Source organism: Scardinius erythrophthalmus (assembly GCF_964197995.2).
Source record: "Scardinius erythrophthalmus genome assembly, chromosome: 17".
NCBI lineage: Eukaryota > Metazoa > Chordata > Actinopteri > Cypriniformes > Leuciscidae > Scardinius > Scardinius erythrophthalmus.
In genome coordinates, this window is record NC_138237.1 from 1872128 (window position 1) to 1892886 (window position 20759).

The 20759-nt window shown below is 40.3% G+C and overlaps 1 protein-coding gene across 2 annotated transcripts; it reads left to right on the plus strand.

Annotated features, from left to right (window-relative positions):
- The first annotated feature begins 8558 nt into the window (after positions 1-8558).
- Positions 8559-10703, plus strand: LOC308706333 (vitelline membrane outer layer protein 1-like). 2 transcript variants are annotated; one of them, XM_081391931.1, is made up of 6 exons: positions 8559-8669; positions 8781-8914; positions 9125-9243; positions 9347-9460; positions 9706-9887; positions 10296-10492. In XM_081391931.1, exons 2-5 carry the CDS (start codon positions 8843-8845, stop codon positions 9884-9886), a joined length of 486 nt encoding a protein of 161 aa, XP_081248057.1. In that variant the 5' UTR covers positions 8559-8669; positions 8781-8842; the 3' UTR covers position 9887; positions 10296-10492. The 2 variants fall into 2 exon arrangements, with proteins under 2 accessions (XP_081248057.1, XP_081248056.1); XM_081391930.1 differs by having other exon boundaries at positions 8559-8914; positions 10296-10703.
- Positions 10704-20759: the final 10056 nt, after the last annotated feature.

Below are 20759 nucleotides of genomic sequence, written 5' to 3' on the forward strand. Positions count from 1 at the left end.
CTTGCCACTGTGTATCGGCTTAGATTTGGCTGTACTCGCAGTCCAGCCTCCCTCAGCCTCAGGCCGTAATTGACAACGTGGTCAACCAGTGTTGCGCGGATCTCATTTGTCAGATTCGGTCCTCTTTGACCACCTTCTTGTCTTCCTCTTCCTCTTCCTCTTCCTTTTCCTCTACCTCCAGCATGGCCTCCATCTCTTCCTCTTCCTCTGTTGATTCCTCCTCTGTTGATTCCTCTTCCTCCCCTTCCTCCTCCTCCTCCTCGTCGTCTTACTCTTTCTCTGACTCTTTCCATTGTGCTTGAAGACCGATGAACTCACCTGCTGCTTTTTATAGTGCTTATACACCTGATTGGTGTGTCTACAATTAAGCAAACAAGTGTTTGCCCACCTGACGACGGTGTTGAACCCATTGGTTGGACGGTGCGGTAATTTGACAGTCAGTGCTTTGGTATTGCAAGGAAGTGACTTCATGATAGATTTTTGTGTGTAATGTATGTTAAGTGTGTTTAATGTTTTGTAAATCGCTGTGTGTAGAGTTCTGCAACAAGTGTGAGGTTAACAATGTGCTTATAGTTATGCAAATATGGGCTGATGTTTTGCTTCTTGAGTGTAAGTTTTTGCTGTGTACTACTTTTAATTTTAGTGTGTAAGCAATCCAAAAAAACTGTATTATCAGGACTCACACATAAACTCACATTTCTATATTTGTCATTTGTCATCATCATTGATTATTGTGAATATTGTAGAGTTAATCGGGACGGGACAGTTTGATCTTCGGCTGACAAATCAGAGGAAAGGGGCGTTTCATTCCCGCCCACGTGTAGAAATCGAATTTTCCAGCTGTTTATTAATTTTGCTACCTCAGAACGAAAAACGAAAAATCAAGCTGAATTCTTGTTTTTCGTTTTTTTGGAAAAATGAAAAATCGAAAAAGGAACTGTTTTCTCATTTTTCTACTTTCAATATTAAATCAAAAAACGATTGAACGAATGATACACGGATTTATTTCATTTGACTGATCCTATCTTTACCCGGAAGTAAATTACACCGCTGTGCGAAGTGATAGATGGCCTATATGTCGGACGTGTAACTTATTTATGTCCGACACGGTCAGACATGTATTTATCATTGAGTCCAGAGAAAATTTAAGGTTTTGATATTAAGATAATCTACTTCTTTTTCAAAATATAATGCAGACACAGTGGCGCTCGGGCCTTTTAAATATCAGGGTAGATCAGCGCTGTACCAAAGCCCTGGAGCCCTGGAAAGATAGTGGTACCAGCAGGGTCTGATCTCAGAAAGGAGGGTTATCTCAACAGATGCTTCCAACTCAGGTTGGGGAGCCCTGTGCTAGGGCAGGCCCGTATCCGGCCTCTGGTCGAGCTCGGAGCAACGCCTTCATATCAGCATTCATATCAACATATCGAGGTTTTTCTAGCCCTAAAAACCTTCCTTCCATACCTGGTGGGACACCACGTCTTGGTCCGCACGGAAAACATGTCAGTGGCGTCTTACATAAATCACCAGGGCGGCCTCAGGTCCCCAAACCTGTTAGCCATAGCCTCACAGCTACTGCTATGGGCTCAAACCAACTTGCGCTCACTCAAGGCAGCTCACGTGCCAGGCACGATGAACGTGGGAGCAGACATGCTTTCTCGGGGCAACGTTTCCCCAGAGAAATGGTCTCTCCATCCCCAGACGGTTCTCCTGTTATGGGAGGTAGGGCTGTCCCCGACTATGGATTTTCATAGTCGAATCAGAATCGTCATGTCTGGCCAATGGTCGACTAATAGTCGAATCTTGTGTATGGGGGCGGGACTTTTGCGATGTACAGTAAATCACACAAAGATATAGAAGAAAATGTATAAAAACATTTTGGATCAATAAAACTAAGAAATAACATAAATAAATAACTCCAGAAAGGCCACACTGCAGGCAGGATTTGCATTTCACATGCAAATCAAATTAAATCGGATAAATTACCTGTGCGAGCAGGCCAGCCTACAGCACAACATCGATGCACAGAAAAAATTAACAATTAATTTACTAAATTTAATTAGAACAGAATATACCTTTCTAATAAATAAAAATACAAAACGAAATAAATCAGAATCAAGTCACAAGATGAGGAGCAAATGTGTGCAAAATGCCTAAAGTGGAGGGGAACATATTCAAAACACAAGCCACAAATAGTTAGATTAGATAACCCTGACAGATTAATAAATAAAATAAAAATAAAGAAATTATTAAAATAACGATAGTAGCCAGAATTTTCAACTTTGTCTTTTTAACTGCAGAAACAACAATAAATGCTAAACTGGAGAGGCAGTCTTTTTAGCTAAAAATGTTCACACTCACAGCATCCAAAAATCAAATTAGAACCGGCTGACAAGTTTTGAAATCACTTGTACCCTACCTGATCGAGAGAACAAATCCAGTCTTTCACTCTGTGTCCGTTGGAGTCTTTTCAAATTGTGCGCGCGGATAAAATACATTCTAAGGTGAAACCCAGTCTATGCGTGAAACGTGTTAACGATGGCCGGGAGAAATGCGATCATGGTTTTCCTGATGCTAAATCCAGCCTTGGAGAATATTCTTTCTGATGGTGTACATCCACATTTTAGATTTTCTTATCCCAGACATTGTTAAAGTCCCTGTAAAGTCAAAATTAAGTATGTGTTCTGAGTTTGTCACACCACAGAAAAATGTGTTATTAGCCACCCAGACAAATTTTAATGATAAAAAAAGCCGGCAAGTACATAAAATAAGCGATCAAAATCTTGAAAAAATGAGCAGTAGTCTCTGCTCTCAAACGCTGGGGGCGTGTCCGCTGGCTGCGCTGAAACCACGCCCACTCGCGGGAAAGCTCGCTGCCGTCGACTCACAACAACACTAAACTGTCACCGCTACAGCCGGAAAGGATGCTCCTAGCAGCTTAATTTGTTTTACAAAGCCATACATGTTCGAGCCTGGACTACCTACTATAATTATAACATAAGCACACAAGGCAACTTACACTCATTGGTGGGCACGCACTGCCGACGATGGCACCAGTTGTCGGCACGACGGGAGGATGAAGGCCGAGGCGGGAGATAGTCGGTTCGGCCACATTCACCAGTAACAGCGGATTATCAGTGAATGAATCCCAGTTGTCTCGGACGAAAGTTTATAAAACTATCCCATGTAAAATGATCACTACAGAGGCGGGTTTTGGCGGTGATCCTCAGCTCTCCATCAAGGTGGCTCTTCACAAAATGAATCCACCTCTTGTTGATATGATAGTTTTTCGGAAATTTAAATAAGGACACCGATCTGTTTTGTACGTGATCGCATCCAGGTAATACGCATTTTCCGTGACGAAGGCATAGTTAGCTAGCAAACTGTAGGATGTAGTAAATAATAGTACTGACAGTAACTCGCGATTGAGTTGCAAACTGATGTGAATGGGCTCCAGTGCGTCATCAAGTAGGGGCGTGTCCAATAGCTCAGGGGGCCTCAGTGCGTCATCGAGCCCCCGTTTTAGCCCCGCCCAAAAAATCCGGAACACAGCAACGGTGAAAAACTGTTTAACGGTCTAACTCCACAATTCAGTACTTCACAGTGCACAGTCTTTGTAATATGATTTAGCAATACATTTCTAACATTTATAATGTGTTTAGAACTTTTTTTTAGAATTGCCTTTACAGGGACTTTAAAGATTTAAATCCTTGCCGCGAAGACGCTCCTCTGTCGGTCACGGATTGAAAGTGAAACTTAAATCTGTCACGGGGTGTTTGGATTTATTCACGCACCTTAAAAAAATATTTTTTAAATACTTATTTCTTTCTTTGCACATTTGTATATACAGCATTATCATAATAGGCTGAATATTAACGTATTGACATAAAAGCTAGTTCTATGTGAAATCAGACATTGAGCGCCCTCATATAGCCAAAGTGGCATGATCCTCCTTTCATAACACCTCTGCGAAGATTCGACCGTGAGATCGGTAGTCGAATCAGGCTCCTCCTATCGAAGCATCGAATCTTCGACTATTCGGGGTCACCCCTAATGGGAGGTCTACGACAGAGCAGAGGTAGACCTCTTTGCCTCAGAGACAACTGTCACTGCCCAATCTTTTTCTCAAAGAGCAGGGATGCGCTGGCCCACGAATGGCCCAGCCTCACCCTCTGTGCGTTCCCTCCAGTCTCTATGATTCCTCAGGACATCAAACGGATCAGGTCATCGAACGGTTTAGCTCGGAACCTCGACCCAAATACGTGCGAAGTACCATTGGTCCTCTCCTTCCTGAAAAAAAGGACGCTTTACAAAGTTGACTAATGTAAGCGTTGAACGTCAGTGCAGGGTCAAGAATAATACCCAAGTTTTTGACAGTGGCAGATGGAATTATTGCTGTAGCTTCGAGGTCAAGTCTGGGAATGTTGCTTAAATTTTTTGTTAGAGATGGAGGGCCAGTGATTAATATTTCTGTTTTAGTCAGATTCAGACTGAGAAAATTGGAGTTGAGCCAGGCCTTTAGTTCATTAATACATGATGATAGTGATGTGGTCTGGTGAATAGAATCCTGTCGGCAAGCAGTATATATCTGGTGGTTTATGGTGAGTTTTCTCCCTATTTATACTCTTCTGACATGTCGCTCAAGTTGGCAGGGCATCAAGCGCTCCTATTGGACCACGCGCGCCCGGGCACTCACCATAGGTTTGTGCAGTTGCCGCTGCACAGTCAATCAGCCCGTTTCGCGGGCTATTATGCTCTTGCTGTGCAGCTGCAATGCGTTTTAAAATAAAGGCTTCAATATTCTCGAGAAAAGGAGTTTTCCCACAGCGTTTGCAATGCAGTACTCGTTCCCTTATCTCTAACGAAGGGAAATGTCTCCGTTTTTCAAAATAACCATGTATGTGTAAACGGGGCAATTAGCCGTCAAAGCATGCCCGGTTTTGATAAAAATAGCATCTACTTTATTTAAATTTAGGCCCCGTTTACATGTACATGGTTATTTTGAAAAACGGAGATAATTCCCTTCGGTTGTGCCCCTCGGAGAGCGGGTTCAGCAAAAAATCGACAGCTGGCAGCAGGAAGTAGCCGCTAATAACCAGAAGTCGGAGGTGGATGCAGCTGTGCTTATTTATATAAAATACCTATATTAGTAAATATTTTATATTATTTTATTATTTTTTTAAATTAAATATAAATTATTATTAATTACCAGAACCACATCCTCTTCTACCACTGTTTGAAGAATTCATCTTCCAGAATACGTTTTAATACGTTTTGTGAGTTTATTTTTAGTCCATCTCCTACCCTGAAGTCCGTTTTGCAGAGATGGACTAAAAATAAACTCACAAAACGTATTAAAACATATTCTAGAAGATGAATTCTTCAAACAGTGGTAGAAGAGGATGTGGTTCTGGTCCTTCAAGAGTCACTCTCAATCTGTCTGTATAAAGCCTATAAAAAAACAGTCTTCATGTATTTTACTACTCTTCAGTTTGTGATTCTTATTAAGAGAGGGTCGTTTTTTAGGATTCTTTGCCTACCCCAAGTCTCTGAGACCCTGACACCTTGCTCTTCTGGAGACTCCAGGTAGGCTGCAGTTCTGGAAAATGGTGGCGCTGAAGACTAAAGGGTTCCTGATGGTTTCACACTTAATTCTTCACCTTAATTCTTCATTCTTTTGCAGTTAACATGTGTTTTTTCTTCTCCACCTGTTTTTGTCTGACCCAATGAGCATTTCACTGTCCAGTGGTCATGCCTTAACTGCAATCTCTAGTATTGCATTAGTATTGCATTCTTCTCATGGGGATTTAATCATTTTTGACTTTTCAGTCTTTGTTAAATCTCTTTTTTGGCTTATTTTATCTGTAAAAGAAAACTTGCCTAACAATTCTGCACACCTGAAAATAAAAAGACATTTTTCATTTCCAGCCTTCATGAACAATTATATATCACTTATAAATGATTAAATACAAAATTAATAGTAATTATTAAGATTAATATGGTTTGGAATTGGCAAAATGTTCCTGGAAATAAAATATGATCAGAAAATCAACGTGCCTAATAATTCTGCACACACTGTAATAACCTCTAATACCGCATTGGGGGAAAAACTACTAGTCATATATTTCAAACCTTAGCTAAGCAAAATTATCTTGCATACTCTATGTACTCTAATGTACTTAACGTATCAAGAGTAAAAGTAAAGGAATTCTGCAGGAAAATAACCTCGTCAGGGTTTTTATGATGGTTCTGCTTTTATTTTATGCCTACTGCATATGTTGCATTTTACTTCCGAATATTTTCAAGGTTGATACATTTAAACTATATACTTTTGTGTAGTTTATTGTAAAACTGCATCATATTGTAAAATAACCTAATTTTAGTGTTGCTGTCCTGTGTGGGAAAATCACTTCGAGAATTAACGATGTAGTTCCTTACATACCACCACTGGTTATTTAGAAAATTAAAGTAACAAAATGTAGACCTATTGTCACAATATTAACAAATTGTTGCTATACAGCTCCGTCCAATTTCAAAGGGCGCATCTGAAGCGCTCGGACCGGTCTAGCCTACGGAGGATTGCTCTTGTTGCCTAGCAACAGTGACTGACAGCTGCCGATGACGAGCGGGAGTAACATGCGCACTGGACTTTTTATATTCAGCTGAGTTTTATATTCAAATAGGGTTGAAAACCTGTGTAAATATATTTACCAAGGTCAATTTATGTACATAATAAAAAATAATACACTAGCCTACAAAATCGCATCAAGGTAAGATATAAATGAACATTTTAATCTTCGGCTATCCGAAGATTCTAAGCCGAAAGTAGGCTACATGACCTCAAACATCCTTAATACCATGTCCTCCAGTAAAATATAAAACATAAAAATGACAATAGCCAATTCGGGCTCCATAGCTGTTTACTCAATTATATCAAATGAATTGTCAGGATGGCAGGATACTCTCGCACCGTTGCTTGGCACCTGGAGCGGTAATCGGGAACACCTGGCTGCACAATTAGGAAATCCTACGAAGGCTACATGGTGCATCGTTCGGAGGATGCATAGGCTGCATCGTTTGAAGTCCGCAGCCTTCTAAGGATGCAGTCTTCACATTGGGACACAGCTATAATGAGCATTTGACAGAAATAGCGGCCATCTTGAAAAAATGGCCACCATGTTGAATTTTTGGATGGCCAATGCCTTTTTCCAAAAAAATTGACCCTTAGAGAGTATCTTTGCCAAATTTCATGCTTTTATTCCAATTTGAACGATTCTCTTGAAATGTGCCATTAATCTTCTGCACTATTAGAACCTTAAAAAGAATCATATCAGCCATCTTGGTTGAGTTTACTGGAGTTCAGGTATATGAAAAGGTGAAGATTAGAACCTAAATTTGGTGGAAAACAACAGGTTTCTGATGAGTTGATTGCCTCTTTGGATAATGATATGTCATTAAACCACCAATACCTAGTGATGCTACGTCTGACACCGACGCTCCGAAGCTTGCTTCGAACTCGACCGGTCCTTGCAATGAACCACTGCTTCGGAGCTTGTATCATTACGTCACTAGTCACGTGAAAATGACTTCTGAAGCAAACACACTGGTTCAGTCCTGTAGTGAACCACCTGACGCTTTGACAGCCCAATCCAGTGTTGACAGGTTTGAAACCTGGCGGCTGTATTTCTTATAAAAGTTAAGGTAAAAAAACAACAACATAGAAACCATTACAGAAATTCTATTGGATTTAATGGTTTTCATGGGAATTTTATTGGTTGTAATGGGAATTATAGTGGTCTCTGTGGGTCCACTGATATGTGTTGGGCTGTATTGGTGGGGGCATTAAATCCTAATGCAATATGTACCAAACACACAGTTAAAAAAATAAATAAATTATGTAGTGGTTTAAATGGTAAAAGCCAATGGTTCCCATTTTAATATAAACCCATTAGAATTTCTGTGATGGTTTCCAACTTTTTTTAAGCTGGTCTGATCTTCTGTCCTTGTCTAAAGAAATAATTACACACACACAAATCATGCTTAATGTTTTATTATCAAGGTGAACACGTGAAATTCATCAGTATCTGTAAAATTCACCTACATGAGTTTCACAGCACTAACACTGTGTCAGCTTTGATCGCCTCGGTGAACACGTAATAAACGGGGCGTTACTTGCATTTTATGGTTGTCAGCTTTGTTGCATTACATTTACTTCACCAGGAGATGGTGCTGCAATTTCTATCTGAATGAAGCTTCGAGTAATGAACCATTTTCGACACAATTGTATCAGAAAGCAACAATGCTTCGAAACGCTTCATTTGGCCATCACTACCAATACCCAGAGCTGAGGAAAATAAACCCCGAGTGAAATACAACAAGCTCGGAGTTGACGACTCCTTTGACTCAAAGTGTGATTATCTGCTGTATATATAGACACCTCTTAACTCATTGATTGGGTTGATTAACTGATTGTGCTCCACAGGTGTTTAATTAGGGTTAATTATCTGAACGTGCTCCTCCCGAACTTTGTTAATAAAACATTATTTCTTAATATGCCAAATATGGTAGGGGTTGATCTTTGAGTATTATGATTGGATGGAATGGACATCGTGGTTAATGATTCTTGTGTATAAATATGAGGCTTCTTCCTAACTAAACTTGAGAGTGTTATGGTACTATACTGTCTCTGTTTAATTATTCTCTACAAATTAATCTAACTATCAGTGTTCAGGCCAGTGCTGTAGCAATGCATCACTTCTTTTCCATGATGTTTTCCCTGCTAGCCATTATTGGGCATGTGAGCACCGACCGGTCTTACAGATCTGAGCTGAAGGTGACGAATGGAATGGGTTGGGGATCGTGGGGGCCTAAGAGCATATGTCCGAGTGGAATGTACGCCATAGGGTTTAGTCTGAAGGTAAGTTGGGCATTGACTCTGTGGCTAATATGGTGGTGGATGAGCGCTTCAAAGATTCAAAACTATAGAGTTGCTGTTCATTTAATGCCAGGGAACTGCACCTGCTTAAGATTTAAGTGCCAGTATAATATTAAAGAGCATGAAGATAAATGTTACTAAGTTTTGGGTTAGTTTCTTTCAAGTGGAAGATTGTCTCAATGTTGTTTTAAGGTGGAAACAACTCAGTTGGGTGATGATACAGCGCTCAATGGGATTCGTCTTTACTGTTTCGATCGGTCCAAAGGTTCAAGCTCACATGACTACACCGTAAATGAGTCCAACGTAGCAAAGTAATGGACTCCGATTATTAACAATTATTGCATTTAAGCTATTTAAGTAAATTGAGGATTTTCTTGAATAACAATGATTTAATCAGGCAACTGTTTTCTTCAGGTGGGGTACTTGGGTATTTATCAAATGGTGTCCTTCTGGATACTTGACATCTTTCCAGCTGAGAGTTGAATCTTCCCAAGGAGACGGAGATGATACGGCCGCAAACAACATCAAGTGAGTGTGTGCTGCTATAAGTTATAACCTCTCTTACCCAGTGTAAACCTCTTACACCATATCTTACCCATCCTGGTTTTATTTTGCCATTTAAGGACTCAGTTTTCCCCCATCAATAGTTTAGGTAATGTCACACTTGCAGTGGTGCTGCTGTTCAAGATTGTGATTGCTGCAGGTGATCATGCGACTGACACAACAGCACAATATATTTTATCATAATATTGTCACATAATTTTTTTTTTCAGGTTCAAATGCAGTGGAGGTCAGGAGGTGGAGGGTGACGGCACAGAATGGGGCAACTGGGGTGACTGGAGTCCAACGTGTGAAGGAAAAGGAATCTGCGGCATACAGACCCTGGTAGAAGAGCCACAGGGAAGTGGAGACGACACCGCTCTCAATGACGTGATCATGCTCTGCTGTGATTAAGGTGATGTGATTTCAATCAAACTCAGACTGACGCAGACACTGATGCTTCAGAAAGTTCATAAACAGATCGTAAAACCTATTCATATTCGTCAAGCGGTTTAGTCCCGATTTTCAGAAGAGACTCAATCACTTTATATGATGAGCAGATTTAATTTAGGCTTTTATCTACACACAAACTTTGATCAGCAAACATAAAAAGAAGCACTTAATGTGGAAGAACAAACTTCATGTTTTTCTAAAAGCTAAAACATTATGTGTAATTGGTCCTCATTCGTCAAGCAAGCATGTTTCAGCTTCTATTTGTGCTTACTGATGTGTGTTATGTTTAAATCTGGATATGTGGTGAACCACCCCTTTAAAATAAAAATGTACAATATATATAAATAAAATATATTTTTGTCTTCTACAGTGGCAGTGAAGAGGTTCCCCAATGTGTCCAGAGGAGCTTTGGGGATTGCAGTGAATTCTAAGCTGGGGGAACTGAGACTGCTTGAAAGGAAAAAACATTATATATATATATATTTGATTTAGAATATGCTCCCTGCTTGATTGTGTTATATGTACATGTTTCAGACATCAAATAAAAATGTTCTTAAAATGTTACATGTGACTATTTTCTTAGACTGAAATATATGGAGGGCAAAATATATTTTGTGGTATATTTTGTTAAATGTTTTTAAAATATATTTTCTAAAATATACAAAATGTATTTATGTACATATATTTTGAAATGTATTTTAGCAAATATATTTTTTGGCTTTGTATTTTTTGAAATATATTTCAAAATATATTGTAGAATTTTTATTTTTTTCTTATCGTATGGGATATCTCCCACCACATGTACGTTTTTAGAGTTTTTCACTATCTCACTCTTTACTGTGCAGCTACAACTTAGTGTTTAGTAGGCTATATGACTTTGGCATTAGAGATCACTTGAATATATGGAATATACAGCTACAACTTATTGGTTGGTTCAGTTCGACTAGCTAATTTAAATAACGGTCAAGTTACAAAAAATAACATGTTAAAGTGTGTAAGCACATCAGTCTACTCATATTGTGTTAAATGCTTTAAAGTAAATACCCAAGTTGTGTAAACTTTAAACTACACATGGATGTGTAAAATAGATTTTTTTTTTATATATACACTGTTTTCGTTAATGTGCAAATTAGAGTGTTACACATAATTTGTGTAATTTTTCCACATTCCTTCTAAGAGTAAAAGTTGCAGTGAAGTAAACTGTAAAGCAGACATGTCTTATGAAGTGTGATATGATGTTGCTGTAATACTGAATATCTCCAGTAGAGAGACACACTGATCCACTGAACCTCTAAAGCTCCACTCCTCCTGTCTTCATGTGTTTGTTCAGTCAGAGCTCAGATGTGTCATCTCTCACAATATCTCAGATATCATCCTCTTCTTCTGTACAGGACTGTTGAAGAGAGTTTGTCTGAGATCATACATGGACAGTTTTAAGACTAAAGACATGCTGGACTTGAAATGTCCCAAATTTGAACAATGCACAAGTTTTCAATGACCTCTTTATGTCATTCTTAAAGTAGGCTACTGTAAGGCTCAATCCCAATTCTATTTTATACCCCTTCGCCTCCCCCTAACCCTTGCCCCTTGAAACAGAGTGTCAAGGCGTAGAGGTGAAAATATTCCCCTAAGAAATGGGACACCACTACTACACCGTTACATGTCGTTATACATCGTCGCTAGCGCCTAGGCTACTGTATTTGCATAGAGCGATCCTGATTGGCTGACGCTTCCGTTGGCGGCGCTTCACTGGCGTTACTCGCGGCAGAAGTTGAAAAATTCTCAACTTCTGCCGCGAGCAACGCCAGTGAAGCGCCGCCGACGGATCCACAATTCTTTTCGGCAACACTTGACGTCACCCATTCAAAGTCAATGGGAAGCGTTGACGCTGACGCCCTGTGTGAACACACCGTAACCCCCAATTTCCACCAACTGCGGAACGGCTGCGGATCCGCTCCGGAACGGTGGCGGAGTCAATAGGTTTCCATTAAAGTCAATGTGTGTATTTTCACTGACTGCGGAACGGCTGCGTTCCGACTCCGGCGATCCGCAGCCCTCTGGAGCATTTACGCAGAGCTTCTGTTTTTGCTGGATGGATGCCGGAGAGCTCCGCAGCACTACAGGGCAGAGTGCGCAGGACAGGAAGTCGAGCAAAAAAACAGAACAAACCAAAAACAAAATAAAAGATCCGGTTAATTTTCTAAATAAAATACACCGTGATCATGGCGGATCATATTTCCCTACACTACACCTTGAAAACGTCATAATATACCATTCCTCATAACATTTTGATTATAGAAACTATATATCGCGCGATCATACGTGAATTAGCGAGATCTCGTGGGTCCTCGTGACTTCAGCTGTCAGTCATGGACGCAGCCGTACCGCAACAAATCCGGACCTGGTGGGTATTCATTCGATTCACATGACGTCACTGTAGCTTTGCGCCGCCATCTTTGCGACCGCGGCGGTCTCAGTAATGCCTGCAATGTGCAATATGTCGTGCAGTTGGCTGCAACAACAGCCGAAAGAAGAATCCTGAACTGGTATTTTCTATAACAAAAGAAGAGAGAATCATTTATTTAAAAGACTTGAAGTCTCATGTTGGTTTGTGGTTAATTATATTTCCATTATACTCTTAGTGGCCAAATATAGACAGATATCGACAGATAATGTTTTGTCTTCATTTTATTGTTGGATCTGTTTAAATGCACTTTATCATGGTAGCCTAAGTTAGTAAGATTTGGGGTTGTTTTGAATATAACTGTCTGTCTGTCTGTCTGTCTGTCTGTTAGTTAATACCTACATAAATCTAATAAATATTTTTCTGAAGTTCATAAAGATATTGTCTTCGTCACATGCGCTTTAGATGTTATTTTGTGTAAGTAACGTTAACGTTAGCTCTGCAGACGATGCATAATCTCAGCCTTGAAATGCATATTAAAGGATTAGTTCTTCCAAAAATGATAATTCTGCCGTCATTTACTCACCTTCATGTGCAAATCCTTAAATTTACTTTCCGTGGAAGACAAAGGGACATTTTTGAATGGAGAGACTTCTTGTCGATGTAATGAAAAGTGAATGAGTAACGTTAGCCTACTGGGGGCTGTCACGCAAAAAAATAAAATAGTAAAAGACAAAAAAAATCATAAAAGTGATCTAATACGACTCGTCTGTTATATTAATATCGTTATTTATTCATATAGCTTTATGTGACAAACAAACTGCAATTTAAGTCGTTATATTATCACTGACACTGAGCTTACCTCTTGATAGCTTTTAATCGCAGCCGAATCATTCAAAAAGATTCGACTCGAAAGATTCTTTCATTTCGATATTTGTGTGTAAACCTTCTCTCTGTAATTTAACATCTGTTCTTTCGGACAGATATGGCAGTCTTTTATGATATTCGGCTGATGTCTCTGGCTGTGCTGATGGACGGATTAGATAGATTCATTCATGCCAGCCGAACAGCTGCAGATTCATAGATTCATTCATGACATCGCCTCGACTCTCATGAACGCGCGCCATGCTCTATGACTTGAGTATTTCTTTCTATATCATGAAAGGCCAATTGGGGCAAGCATGGGGCAGATAATAATGGACTAAAGAAAACTGGGGCTAAAAAATAAGGATCGGAGCCTAAAATAGAAATTTTCTCCAGGTATCTCTGTCTCTCTCTCTCATTCAAATGGGCAGTTTGGGCGGCCAACCGGGCGAGTCGGTCGCAAATATGGCGGCGTTCTATTTGTAGTGACGTAGGTGGCATAATTGAAGGACGACGGAGCACGGAGTCGACACGCAGCGGAGCCGATCCGCAGCCGTTCCGCAGTTGGTGGAATTCCGGGGTAAGTCGCGTTTACACGCGTCTGGAGGTCTTGCTGCGCGAATGAGGCGTTTAGTGCGACGCGGTGGACGTGAAGTCGACTCATTCGCGCGTCCACTTCGCTTCAAACTTTTGCTTTTTACACGCGTCATATTGTTAACGAACTTTAACGATTTTTTTTGCAACCGTTTCTTTGAAGAACATTACCGTAAACATTGAATGTGAATGATAAGATTGAATGTGACAAAAATTGAATGTGACATAAAGAAAATGATTATTGGCAGTCATGTTGCCTCTAGCCGGTGTATGCAGGTACATTTCTCATACCCCTTCGTTTGAAGTGTGGTCCCGAAAAATCTCCGTTTCAGGGGCTATCTAGCCCTTCCCCCTTCCCCCTAAGAGAGTCTGCATTCTGTTCTAGGATCAGAGAAATGAACATTCATAATAACATGTATATCATGACTTTATATGAGGATTTCTCAGATATCAACCTTTCAACTCAAACTCATTTTCATTTTCACTCTAAAGCCTCTGCTGTGTTGAGTGTGAGAGTGTGTTTAGTTGCACATCAACACAGAGACACATCTGAGAATTGTTTCACAGCTTTTATTTGAATAACAGTGTTTCTGCATCTCCGGGATGCAGTTTTAATGGAAACTGAGGAAACAGAACATTTAAACAGTTTAACGGTCATCAGAATCAGAAACCCTTTTCGTCTTCAAAACATTTATGTACATTTATAACACTATACTTGATTAAATTTGCATAATAATTACAAGAAACTAGTTAACATTGGGAGGGTATTTCTTTCTATTGACTGGCTTTATCAATCTCTATTATTATTATTATTATTATACATTTTTTCTTCTATTTCTGAAAGCTGTGAAAACACTATTGTGGAGTTTATTTTGCTATTTGAGCAAATCGGAACACAAAAACATATATTAAATGTAGTATTTACAGAAGTTTGCCCAACTATGACGACTTATGCTTCTGAGAAACCTGGAAGTGTAACAAAAAGGGTCATGGTGTGTATAATTCTGAACGGTCACACTAAATGCGTCTTTAACACGCTTTGTGTTTATTGTGCAATTTATACGCGAAAATTAGTTTTTACGTGCATATGATACGCATGTGTGGGTTTAGTAGTGGTGTGTGGGGTGAGTGTGTATTACACGCAACGTGAAAACCATAAATCATTATAGAAACCTTTTTTTAAAAAATACAGAAAACGATACTCGGTTACTCACGTAACCTCGGTTCTCTCTAGAGAGGGAACGAGTATTGCGTAAGCTTGCTCGAGATACTGAAGCCAAAAATTATCCTTAATTTCATTTTTTGTCAACGCAGTGCAGCTGCGGGCAGCTGAGCTAGAGCGGCATACTGCGCGCCAGGGACGTCGTTAGGCCTATTTTAGGGGGGCTGAAGCTACCCCAAAATGTTCCTAAGCCCCCCTAAATCAAAATAGGAACAACAATAACAATTCGATTTATCAATAACCGTATCCTCATTCATATTTAGACGGAACAAATGATATATACAGCTATAAAAAATAGCCGAAAAGTCGGAAGTTGGACTGAAGTACAAAGAGTCGTTGTGCTATAAAGATGATGCACCGCACCGTCTCGTTGCATTGGTGTGAACTGTGGCAGCTTTCAGAGCGTTGCAGACCGGAGCGCTGCAAGAAACTGGAGGATTCATCTCGTCTCGTCGTTACTCTAGTCTGAAGTTGAACTTGCTATGCACCCCTCCCCCCCTCATCACGGTAAAACACAATGAAACGTGCATCACTCTACTTTCGTTTTCAATAACGTAATTCTCTTCAGGGAAAACCAATCAAGGCAAACATCGAACATATCGAAAACAAGGACTCGACAATACCGCTTTTTTTTTTCTTTTTTGAAGGGAGAAAGTGAGAGAGAATTGTAGCCCATCCGGACAAATGCCCTGATTAAAACAATTTTTAATATAAAAATAAAAAAACTAGGGAATCACCGAAAACGTGAGGAAGATTCTGTTTTATTTCATTTATGTAAGTGGCGATTGATAGCCCTATAATGTAGGCTACTGACGGTCATAGATAGCCTATCTATGCCCACGATAACAAAGTTGCGCTGTTGAGGCTCGCGCTGTTATTTATAACATAGGCTATAGTTAAGAAACAATATATAGCCTAGGCTACACACGACCAGAGAGCTGTTTTCCTGAATGCCATCAAGATTGAAACCGAGACTGATTTCATAACAGTTCAATAAACAAACTAGATTAAAAAGTTCGTCGAGACAAACTTTAAGTTGGCTTGAGAAAGTTTGGACTGGAAAGTTTAAAGTTTAAAGTAGTTTGAAGATTAAAGTAGTTTGAAGTTTAATTTAGTTTAAAGTTTAAAGAAGTTTGAAGTTTAATTTAGTTTAAAGTTTAAAGTAGTTTGAAGTTTAATTTAGTTTGAAGTTTAAAGTAGTTTGAAGTTTAATTTAGTTTAAAGGTTAAAGTAGTTTAAAGTTTAAAGTAGTTTAAAGTTTAAAGTAGTTTTAAGTTTAAAGTAGTTGTAAGTAGTTTGAAGTTTAAAGTACTTCAACGTTTAAAGTAGTTTGAAGTTCAAAGTAGTTTAAAATTTAAATTAGTTTGAAGTTTAAAGCAGTTTAAAGTTTCAAGTAGTTTAAAGTTAAAAAAGTTGCTAGGCTGTTGCTAGGGTGTTCTGGGTCGTTGCTATGTTGTTGCTAGGCAGTTGCTAGGGTATTCTGGTTGGTTGCTAGGCGGTTGCTATGGTGTTGCTAGGGTATTCTGGGTGGTTGCTAGGCGGTTGCTATGGTGTTGCTAGGGTATTCTGGGTGGTTGCTAGGCGGTTGCTAGGGTGTTCTGGGTGGTTGCTATTGTGTTGCTAGGTGGTTTCTAGGGTGTCCTGGGTGGTTGCTATGGTGTTGCTAGGCAGTTGCTAAGGTATTCTGGGTGGTTGCTAGGCAGTTGCTAGGGTGTTCTTGGTGGTTGCTATGGTGTTGTTAGGTGGTTGCTAGGGTGTTCTGGGTGGTTGCTATGGTGTTGCTAGGCGGTTGCTAAGGTATTCTGTGTGGTTGCTAGGGTGTTGCTAATGTATTTTGGGTGGTTGTTAGGGTGTTCTGGGTGGTTGCTAGGCGGTTGCTAGGGTGTTCTGGGTGAAACTAGGATATTTTGGGTGGTTGCTAGGGTCTTTTGGGTGGTTGCTAGGCGGTTGCTAGGGTGTTTTGGGTGGTTGCTAGGGTCTTTTGGGTGGTTGCTAGGTGGTTGCTAGGGTCTTTTGGGTGGTTGCTAGGCGGTTGCTAGGGTGTTTTGGGTGGTTGCTAGGATATTTTGAGTGGTTGCTAGGGTATTTTGGGTGGTTGCTAGGGTGTTCTGGGTGGTTGCTAGGCGGTTGCTAGGGTGTTCTGGGTGGTTGCTATGGTATTCAGGGCGGTTGATATGGTGTTACTAGGTGGCTGGTAGTTGTCACAGATGGTTACTATGGAGTTTTTATAGAGTTCTTAGCATGATCTTGGCATGATTTAACACTTAACTAATTGCTATTAGCATGTAGCTATTCACTGCTAGCATGTGTAGCATGTTGGAAGTGCTGTTTGCTAGCATGAGTCAAAAGAGCCAAAACTCATCTCTATACGATGTTCTGATACAGAGATATAGGTCTTGCAAAACGGTTGCTAGGGTACTCAAGTTTGGTTGCTATGGAGTTGCTTGGGAGCTGGAAGCATTAAACTTAAGAAGTTTAAAGTGGTTTGAAGTTTAAAGTAGTTTAAAGTAGTTTGAAGTTTATGATAGATATATAAATAAGTTAGATAGATACACACAAACACACACACACACACACACACACACACACACACACTCACTCAGACTACCTCGCTCAGACACTCACTCAGACACACACACACACTCAGAGTTTATGAGTTTAGAGTTTATAAGTGTACGAGTTTTTGAGTTTAGAGTTTATAAGTTTAAATGAGTTTAGAGTTCAGAGTTTATTAATTTATGAGTTTAAGAGTTCATAAGTCTATGAATTCATGAGTTTATTAGTTAATTAGTTATTAAATTTAAGTTAATTAGTTTATAAGTGTATGAGATTAGAGTTTATTAGTTTAAATGAGTTTCATTGGCTAATATATATAGAACGGCAGTTTGGTTTAGTCTTCAAGGTGTTTAGATTTGAATTTTTGTCGGTTGGTGAGTTTGAATCTGGATTTGAATTTTTTAGAACTCCCCAATGTAAGTCAATGGGAGTTTTTCCGAGTTTTGATCGTCATTTGTAGGAAAACCGTAAGTCCGATCAGTCTGAAAAGATAAAGCAACTAACTTCAGATCAGTTTGAGTGTCTGAGCCGAGTTTGGAGTATGTAGAGTTAAAGCTCTAGGACGAGTTTGAGTCAACAGTTTTTCACAGAAGAATAATAATAATAACTAGATGCGAAAGTTCGTCGAGACAAACTTTAAGTTGGCTTGAGAAAGTTTGGACCGGAAAGTTTTTTGCTAGGCGGTTGTTAGGATGTTATGGGTGGTCGCTATGGTGTTGCTAGGCGGTTGCTAAGGTATTCTGGGTGGTTGCTAGGCGGTTGCTAGGGTATTTTGGGTGGTTGCTAGGGTGTTTTGGGTGGTTGCTAGGCGGTTGCCAGGGTCTTTTGTGTGGTTGCTAGGCGGTTGCTAGGGTGTTCTGGGTGGTTGCTAGGATATTTTGGGTGGTTGCTAGGGTCTTTTGGGTGGTTGCTAGGGTATTTTGGGTGGTTGCTAGGCGGTTGCTAGGGTGTTTTGGGTGGTTGCTAGGCGGTTTTGGGTGGTTGCTAGGCGGTTGCTAGGGTATTTTGGGTGGTTGCTAGGGTGTTCTGGGTGGTTGCTAGGCAGTTGCTAGGGTGTTATGGGTGGTTGCTATGGTGTTGCTAGGCGTTGCTAGGGTGTTTTGGGTGGTTGCTAGGCGGTTTTGGGTGGTTGCTAGGCGGTTGCTAGGGTATTTTGGGTGGTTGCTAGGGTGTTCTGGGTGGTTGCTAGGCAGTTGCTAGGGTGTTATGGGTGGTTGCTATGGTGTTGCTAGGCGTTGCTAAGGTATTCTGGGTGGTTGCTAGGTGGTGGCCAGGGTGTTCTGGGTGGTTGCTAGGCTGTTTTGGGTGGTTGCTAGGGTATTCTGGGTGGTTGCTAGGGTCTTTTGGGTGGTTGCTAGGCGGTTGCTAGGGTCTTTTGGGTGGTTGCTAGGGTCTTTTGGGTGGTTGCTACGGTGTTCTGGGTGGTTGCTAGGGTCTTTTGGGTGGTTGCTAGGCGGTTGCTAGGGTCTTTTGGGTGGTTGCTAGGGTCTTTTGGGTGGTTGCTACGGTGTTCTGGGTGGTTGCTAGGGTCTTTTGGGTGGTTGCTAGGCGGTTGCTAGGGTGTTCTGGGGGGTTGCTATGGTATTCAGGGCGGTTGATATGGTGTTACTAGGTGGTTGGTAGTTATCACAGATGGTTACTATGGAGTTTTTATAGAGTTCTTAGCATGATCTTGGCATGATTTAACACTTAACTAATCGCTATTAGCATGTAGCTATTCACTGCTAGCATATGTAGCATGTTGGAAGTGCTGTTTGCTAGCATGAGTCAAAAGAGCCAAACCTCATCTCTATACGATGTTCTGATACAGAGATATAGGTCTTGCAAAACGGTTGCTAGGGTACTCAAGTTTGGTTGCTATGGAGTTGCTTGGGAGCTGGGAGCTTTAAACTTAAGAAGTTTAAATTGGTTTGAAGTTTAAAGTAGTTTAAAGTAGTTTGAAGTTTATGATAGATATATAAATAAGTTAGATAGATACAAACAAACAAACACACACACACACACACACACACACACTCACACAGACTACCTCGCTCACACACTCACTCAGACACACACACACACACACACTCAGAGTTTATGAGTTTAGAGTTTATAAGTGTACAAGTTTTTGAGTTTAGAGTTTATAAGTTTAAATGAGTTTAGAGTTCAGAATGTATTAATTTATGAGTTTAAGAGTTCATAAGTCTATGAATTCATGAGTTTATTAGTTAATTAGTTATTAAATTTAAGTTAATTAGTTTATAAGTGTATGAGATTAGAGTTTATTAGTTTAAATGAGTTTCATTGGCTAATATATATAGAATGGCAGTTTGAATTAGTTTTCAAGGGATTTAGATTTAAATTTTTGTCGGTTGGTGAGTTTGAATTTTTTTAGAATGCCCAATGTTAAGTCAATGGGAGTTTTTCCGAGTTTTGATCGTCATTTGTAGGAAAACCGTAAGTCCGATCAGTCTGAAAAGATAAAGCAACTAACTTCAGATCAGTTTGAGTGTGTGAGCCGAGTTTGGAGTATGTAGAGTTAAAGCTCTAGGACGAGTTTGAGTCAACAGTTTTTAACAGAAGAATAATAATAATAATAATAATAATAAGTTTAAATAGGATTTCAGTAAGTTGGCTCTCTCAAGCCAACTTAACTAGATGCGAAAGTTCGTCGAGACAAACTTTAAGTTGGCTTGAGAAAGTTTGGGCCGCAAAGGTTGCTAGGGTGTTCTGGGTGGTTCCTAATGTATTTTTTAGGGTATTTTGGGCGGTTGCTAGGGTGTTCTGGGTGGTTGCTAGGTGGTTGCTAGGGTGTCCTGGGTGGTTGCTAAGGTCTTTTGGGTGGTTGCTAGGGTATTTTGGGCGGTTGCTAGGGTGTTCTAGGTGGTTGCTAGGGTATTCTGGGTGGTTGCTAGGCGGTTGCTAGGGTTTTCTGGGTGGTTGCTAGGGTCTTTTGGGTGGTTGCTAGGGTCTTTTGAGTGGTTGCTAGGCAGTTGCTAGGGTGTTTTGGGTGGTTGCTAGGATGTTTTGGGTGGTTGCTAGGGTCTTTTGGGTGGTTGCTAGGCAGTTGCTAGGGTGTTTTGGGTGGTTGCTAGGGTCTTTTGGGTGGTTGCTAGGGTCTTTTGGGTGGTTGCTAGGGTCTTTTGAGTGGTTGCTAGGCAGTTGCTAGGGTGTTTTGGGTGGTTGCTAGGGTCTTTTGGGTGGTTGCTAGG